At 32.2% G+C, this 8,061-nt stretch overlaps 1 protein-coding gene across 3 annotated transcripts; it reads left to right on the top strand.

The window, feature by feature from the left end:
• Positions 1–920: 920 nt before the first annotated feature.
• LOC109157171 (B2 protein-like) lies at positions 921–3,190 on the top strand. 3 transcript variants are annotated; one of them, XM_019305090.1, is made up of 6 exons: positions 923–1,384; positions 1,418–1,648; positions 2,069–2,169; positions 2,268–2,351; positions 2,441–2,551; positions 2,835–3,190. In XM_019305090.1, exons 1-6 carry the CDS (start codon positions 1,072–1,074, stop codon positions 2,874–2,876), a joined length of 882 nt encoding a protein of 293 aa, XP_019160635.1. In that variant the 5' UTR covers positions 923–1,071; the 3' UTR covers positions 2,877–3,190. The 3 variants fall into 3 exon arrangements, with proteins under 3 accessions (XP_019160636.1, XP_019160635.1, XP_019160634.1); XM_019305089.1 differs by having other exon boundaries at positions 923–1,648; XM_019305091.1 differs by lacking the exons at positions 2,441–2,551; positions 2,835–3,190 and having other exon boundaries at positions 921–1,648; positions 2,069–2,195; positions 2,230–2,304.
• The last annotated feature ends 4,871 nt before the right edge of the window (positions 3,191–8,061 follow it).

The following is an 8,061-nucleotide window of genomic DNA, read 5'->3' as shown; positions in this document are numbered from 1 at the left end:
TGAGGGTCATTCTTTCCAAACTTCACCCCTATGACCAGTTGAGCCCTTACTTTGAGAGGTTATTCCTACACTGTGGCTGGTGAGACTCAATCTCTGGTCATTCTTCTCAAACTTCACCTCTATGATCAGTTGAGCTGCCCATGCGGGTGTTTTGAAGTTATGAAAGTTTGAACTTTCTAGGAAATTTAAAATAGGAAAAAAAATATTTTCATGTTTGGTGTAATTTTTTACTCAAGTTCAAATCAATGAGAATCTAATTGAATAATATAAAGTAAAGTAAATATCACACAGAATTCTTTCTCTAATTGAGGATCAACTAAATTTATTCAAATACGTATTTATCTTTAATAGTAACAAGTTAATAAATAATAATCTCTTATAAATATGAAAAATTTGTATCTCTCACCATTACAAAGATAACAACATTATTTATTGAAGAAAATGTCTCTCTCAACATTTGTTTTACAAGTAATTTATTAAACTCTTAATTATTTGTTTTGTTTTTCTTTAATGTTTGTATATTTCAAATATATATTATACACTTAAAAAAAATTTAAACCAACTAAATATCTTAATTAATTCTTTAGATAATTTAATTGTTATGTTTGTAATATATAGTTAATTAATTTTCTCAAAAAATTAATATATCAAATTAATAGTTGAAGGACCATTAATGTTTAGTTTGGATCACGAATGATAATAATTTAAAATTTGATGGACGTGAATTTAAAAATTTATGACTAAACGTGACAAAATTACTATACTCGAAAGATCTCATATTGTATTAACTCAAAAGAATATTAAAAATTAATTAACTAATGTATTTATGTATGGGAAGAAATGAAAAACATGACAACTCAGTTTCCAATGAAATCAAAGTACAACCAACGACTTAATCAGCATTGTCCCCCATAAAAGCCTCACCTCTTCTTTGACACCCCACCCAACACGCCACTCATCAACACGTTCACCCATTCTCATTTCTCACTTCTTCATCTCTCTCTCTTTCTCTCTCTTTCTCTCTTCTTCAACTCTCAACAGAAGAACTCAAGCCTGAAACTTGTTGCAGAAATGGAGAACGCTCAATCATCTTTCAGGAACTTCAGCGACCGCCTCCGCCTGCAACCGGGCACCTTCACCAATCTCTCCCTCAACGACTCCATCTGGAGCACCAGCTACTCCTCCAAGCGCCCCGAGGAGCGGAGGAACTTGGAGGTCAATTCTGACGCCGCCGATTACGCTCTCTTCGGCAACGATGGCTGGAAGGTCACCCAAACTGTCAGTTCTCTCTCTGGGTCTGCTCCCAAGGAGGTGTTTGGATCCGGGTTGAATGGCGGGTTTAACAAGGGGATTTACCCTTCCCCTGCTGTCAACTTCAATTCTTACAGTAAGGGTACTGGTAATCTGGCGGTGGTGAATAGTAAAGGGATTAATAACAAGAAGGGTGGGAAGTTTGGGTTAGAAGATGAGAAATGTGGGAAGAAGAACAAGAATGTTAACAAAGATATTTCTGACAAGAATGGAGTTGATAAGAGGTTCAAGACTTTGCCGCCTTCAGAAGCTCTGCCCAGAAACGAGACGGTTGGAGGATATATTTTTGTCTGCAACAATGACACCATGGAAGAAAATCTCAGAAGGCAGCTATTTGGTCAGTGCCCTTTTCCTTTATTCTTAACAATTCTGTCTTTCTATCTTGTTTAGACTGGGAATTTTACCCTTTTATTTTCCTTTCTGAATTTGAATTATGTTGCTGATAAATTGTATATATATGTTTTCAAATAACTTGAAGCTAATCCAGTCAAGAATATCTTTTGATTGGATCTGGAAATTGTTCTAGTAATGAACTCAGAGGCAGTTGATTTCACTTGGGAATTGGGATAGCAATTTATAACATTAGGTTAAGTGGAGAAGTCTTTGGAGTGTTGAACCCCTTCTGTAATGGCAGGAGGAATAGCAATTTTGCCTTAAGAACTGGATTCAAGTTCTGTTTATTGATGGATTATTGGATCATGGGTAGATTGATTGGTAAGAATTGAAGTGTAATTTATGTTTCTTTCACGAATTGCAGGCTTGCCACCTCGTTATCGCGATTCGGTCAGGCAAATAACACCAGGATTGCCTCTTTTCCTCTACAACTACTCAACTCATCAGCTTCATGGTATTTTTGAGGTTGGTATCCTATGTTCTTTAATTGTACCGGTTTAAGGTTTAACACCTTGTGCTCAGTAAACGTGATTCGTGTTGCTCAAATAAACTGAATTGTTCAGGCAGCGAGCTTCGGTGGCACAAACATTGATCCTTCGGCCTGGGAGGACAAGAAGAACCCTGGTGAATCGCGTTTCCCTGCTCAGGTATGATAGGAAAAATGGATCAAATTTTGAACTTTAAAGGCATTGCGGTTAGGTTTTGTGGATTGAACTTTGGATTGCTCTGAATGCAGGTGCGTGTTGTCACGAGAAAAGTGTGTGAACCACTCGAAGAGGATGCTTTCAGGCCTATTCTTCACCACTACGACGGACCTAAATTCCGCCTTGAGTTAAACATTCCTGAGGTAATACATCTTTTACTAGCCCGGTTTGGTAAATGGTTGTTAGCGGTTAGCTGTTAGCTGATTGGGTTACTTAGAGGGTATAACTAATTGATAACATTAGCGGATTGTAGAAAGGCTTTTGGTAAATTAGTGTTAGCTGATAGCTGTTTGGTATAATTTATTTTCTCAAAAAGCTAAATCTTTTTAACAAACCATACATACATATCTCTGCATAGTCTTTGTTTTTTTTTACCATTCAACCTAATAACTTAGCTTGATGAATGCTTGTTTCTTGATAATGCAGACCCTATCTCTTTTGGATATTTTCGCGGAGAACAACCCCTAAAGTCTAAAGACAGAATTATACAACCGAAGATGAACAGTCGAAAAGCATGTTAAACCGAAAAAACAAACAGAAGATTAATTATGTTTTGCAGCAGGTAGAAGAACAGTCTTGTGACATAACCAAGACTGATCTAAGAAGCTTGCCCTGTTGCTGGAAACCTCAAAGTAATGATGTTTGTGTGTTGTGTTTTTGTTTTCTCTTTTAGGAGCTTATATAATGTTGTATAAGTCATCCTTTTACATGGCAATAATGCCACACATACAGTACTATACTAAACATAATGAAAAATAAATGTCCTATCTCTCGTTTGATTATGTTTTGGCTTGGTTAAGAGAGTGCCAGTAAGATAGAGTATTGTGTTCTATTTACTCAATCGGTTATTTTCGAGTAATTTTTTTTTCTTGATGTATTGAGTTTTTGAATTTACACGAGACTAATCTTAAACCACCTAACTTCTAGTGAGTTGCTCAATCATTTCTTAGTCTCCACTTATGCTTTTATACTCCGCGTACAAGGAATTTTTGTTACTTTTAAATTTTTAATCAGTGTTTTGGATTTTGGATCTCATGGTGAGTTGCCCAATCAATTCTTAAGTAAAAAAGGTGTTATTGTGAGGAAGGTTTGTGATCATTTTATGCACAAAATATATAACGTTAATGAGTTATTTGGTATCAAGTGGCTTGTGGTCCATTGGTATCCGGTTGCTCTCGTAAGTGGGAGGTGATAGGTTTGAATCTCAGTTGAGGATATAAATGGTAATTTAACGAGGATGAAAGAAAAAGATTCTTTCACCTATGTATTATTATTACATAAAGATATTTTAATTTTTATACCACTTCTTCATTTCTCATTCATAATAATTCTATTCATCCTTAACTCACATTTTATTCTTTTTCACTGAATTATAATTTCTTTCCCTTTTAATTCATTCTTTCTAATCAAACGCTTTGTAATAGATTAAAATGTGATGGTGGACTTAGTTGTGTGGAGATTAGACCAAGCCGGTTGCGAAACGGCAAACTTTTGGTGCATTAAGTTGGTGAACTGCTTTTGGAAACGTGCTTCAAAATACAAGTCGTGGGTTGTCTCGTCAAATTAAGATAGCGGTGGTTGGCCATCTCATTTTAAATATTATATTTTGATTTAAAAATATTATATTATATTTTAAATCAAAAGTATCATATTTTAACTAATAAGTATTACATTTTATTTCATAAGTAAGAATTAAATAATTTTTTTTAAATGTTATTAGCTCTATTACAATGTATAGTATCTATTCATATACTTTCTCAACCTACTGAAACACAAAGAGGCTCAAACTCACAACCTTCCAAATGAAAGTCCAACCCGGATACCATTAGACCACATAGACCTGGTAAGAATTAATTAATTTATCCCTAATTAATATTACACTTTTTCAAGTGTATTATACTTTTCCTTATAAGTAACAAATAATTTATTCTTAAATTTTCCAACATAAATCTTACATTTTAATATTGGCCCTACCCATTTTACACTTTTACGAATAAGGATCTATGAGACAGTTCATAAGAGACCTACTCAAAAACTAAATTAATCTATATATTTATGTTTTAGATATTATATGATCAACAATATTAACGTATAATTGTACATCCATCGTAATAATGAGTCCCCTACACTCTGACACGACTGAGCATTTGAGAAGATGTAAATCATGGTAACTCAACTGAGTATAAATCATAGAGGCTAGACTTTTGCTCACTGCGCATAAGGAACCCCCTCACTTTAAGAGGTAGCTCCCGCTGGTGAGTATTTTTAAATTTAACAAATAATAATGTTATAATATAGGATATTGTGATCCCCAAGTTTGGTGGCCTGTTATTTATCAACGTTTCATTATTTTGTCTTACGACGTACGTAAATTTTCACGATGTCTTTTCATTAATTAAAAATGACAAAAAGAATATTGGATAGAGTTTATGAGAAGGTAGTGGAAGTAGGAAGTATGGTTTAATTTCTACTTTCTAGAAGCCATTCAGAGTGGAATTTAATCACTTTATTTTTTTTAAGCGTTTATGAGAAGGTGGAAGTAGGAAGTATGGTTTCGATCTACTTTCTAGAAGGCATTAAAGAGTGGAATTTAATCACTTTTTTTTTAAGACTACTAAAATAATAAGTCAATCACCTTTCCAAAAAAAAAAGGCAATCAATTGGAAAATGAATTGGTGGCTAGTGTTAAAAGGATTAACAATAGATTTAATAGCACTTTTGTTCTTAACTCCATATTAATTTACCGTGAGCAGAATCCATTGTTAATGATGTTTTGACTAGTACCATAGTTATTAGAGATGATAATGGGTCGGGGTGAGTCGGGGAAAGTTACATTCATAACCGACTCATTTTATATTTTCTTCACCCATCCCATCCCCAATTCGTATCGGGTGGACTTTTTTCAAAATCTACCTCACCCCATTAAGTGTGGGTACCTACTACGAGTACCGTACTCACTACTTATTATATTATGAGAAAATTTCAATTTTGGTCATATGACTATAGGGGTCTTGTTAATTTCAGTCTCTGACTTTCAAAAATGTCAATTTAGTACCTTAACTATACAATTTTTGTCAATTTTAGTTACTCCGGCGAAATTGCCGACCAAATTTCGCTGAAAAATTTTAATAGTTAAAATAATGAGGATATTTTGGTCGTTTCACACATCTTTTCTTCTTCTCCGACAAGTCCACCTTTTTCTCTCCCGTTATATTAAAATATAAAATAATAAAAATATTCAAATATAATAACTAAATTGTTAGATTTTAAAAAATAAACTTATTACTTTAGAACTAAAAGTTATAAAAAGTTATAGTACTAGTAAACACACAGTCGGTCAAGTGGGGTTTTAGCGGATTTTATACATAAAATTTGAATTTGACCTGATATTAATGGAACAGATTGAAATTATCATCCCTAGCGGTTATCTAGCAGAACAAATTAGAGTGATATAGAGGAACTTTCTCCTGGTGTTATGTGTGCCTTGTATGAAGATCATTCCAGATTTCGTGTCCTAGGGGAATTGTTGTGATGAGGTGCAGCAACTAATGTTGTTATTTGGGTTACCCTCTTCATTCTATTGATCCAAAATATTTTAGTTTCTTAATTATAAAAGTAAGTTTTTTTTTTAATACAATTAAAAAAGTAAGTTAATATCAATCTTAGTAATATACTAGTTTTTTACGCGCATTGCGCGATTGTGATAATGCCCAATATTTATAATTAAATAAATATTTAACAATATATCAATTCAAGATTATATATGAGAAGTTTATACATAAGTAATTTAATGTCGAATTTGTTTATTTAAATATGTAACTCATAATATATGAATACAATGTAATATATGATATTCATTATAATTGTTACGAAACTTTTTTTTTTAAAATAATTATCAAGTATTTTTGTTGCAAAGGGTTCTAATATATTTAATGAATGCACATATATACAATATCAATGAATGAATCCTATATCATCATCATCATCATCATCATCATCATCATCATCATACCATTAGGTCATGTTACATGCTAATCTAAACAGTTAATTTTTTCAAATATATTTTTACCAACGGTTGATATAATTCGCTGGTCAAATTCGCGAATATAATTCGTCCACTGCTGATTGTCAAACAAGGACATTGCGAGGTAGTTTCCCACTTCAATTTGATGTGTGATTTGAATACTCTCTTTGTCAACAAATCTCTCAAGTAGTTAATATGATTGGCTTAATTATATATTTTTTAATTTTTTCATGGTATTAATAAAATACTTGGTAAATAAATATATAACATTATTTGTATTATAACTTTGATATTTAATAAAAAAAACACTGCACAAAAAAAATAATAGACAATGTAGTGAATATAATCAATTGATGAATTTGAATGTAAATAATATTTTTTACATTGGAGAAAAAATAAAGACAATATAACTAATGAAATTATTTCTTTTAACTAATTTATTGATAATGAATAAATTTTTTTTGAATAAAGACATTGTAGGGACAATGTAGTGAATATAATCAATTGATGAATTTGAATGTAAAGAATTTTTATATTGGAGAAAAATAAAGAAAATATAACTAATGAAATTATTTCTCTTATTTTTTTTTGAATGCTACTAGCTCTATTACATTGTAGTATCTGTTCATATACTTTCTCAACCTACTGAAACACAAAGAGCTAAAAACACCTCCACTGAGGCTCGAACTTACAACCTTCCAAATGGAAGTTCAACCCGAGTACCATTGGACCACATAGTCCTGGTTATTTCTCTTATTTAATTTATTGATAATGAATATTTTTTTTTTTAAAATAAAGGCAGTGTAGACACATAATTCTAAATTAAAGAAGTGCATATGTATTATTTTTTGTTGTGCCTACTAAATTAGTATTTAATTTAATAAGAGTAAAATAGAGTAATAATTATGCCAATTTTGATTGGGATGAGGTTCGAACCTATGATCTTTCTTATTGAAATCAATGAGTAAGTTAACGGTGAATTAACAGAAATTAACGGAAAAGATAATATTTAACAGAAAATCATAAAATTAAGGATAAATTAGGAAATCTCAAGGAAAAATTAGAATATGATCAATTTGAGCCATTCATTTAATTAAAAAATTTGACCGCCATTTTTTCTACCCATTATAGGTCTAACTCTCATGGGCTCTTATATTAGTACTAGTTTTTTACGCGCATTGCGCGATTGGGATAATGCCCAATGTTTTTTTTTTTTTTTTTTTTAAATAAGTACTTTAAAGTATATTAAGGCATGATTATATTGAAATTGTTCATGCATAATTGAAGGTTGAATTTGCGTATTTAAATAGGTAATTCCCCCCCACACTCCGACCCGACAGAGCATTGTGGAAAGTTGTAAATCACGGTGACTCAATGGTTCAGCAGACAGGGCCAAATGCTGATACGCACAAGGAATCTGCCCACTTTGGACATAATTCCCGCACTGCCGCCGCCGAGGTTCAAACCTTGGTCTCTTCTCTCAAATACTACCCACTAAACCATTGAGTTAAGCCCGTGCGGGTTAAATAGGTAATTCTAAATTTACAAATGCAAGATAATATGGTCAAGATTGATTATAATTGTCAATAAAATAATTGTATAGGTATGGTTGAAACCAAATACGGGACA

The sequence above is a fragment of the Ipomoea nil genome, unplaced genomic scaffold (assembly GCF_001879475.1).
Source record: "Ipomoea nil cultivar Tokyo-kokei standard unplaced genomic scaffold, Asagao_1.1 scaffold2761, whole genome shotgun sequence".
NCBI lineage: Eukaryota > Viridiplantae > Streptophyta > Magnoliopsida > Solanales > Convolvulaceae > Ipomoea > Ipomoea nil.
This window is presented reverse-complemented; position numbering and strand designations above follow the sequence as displayed.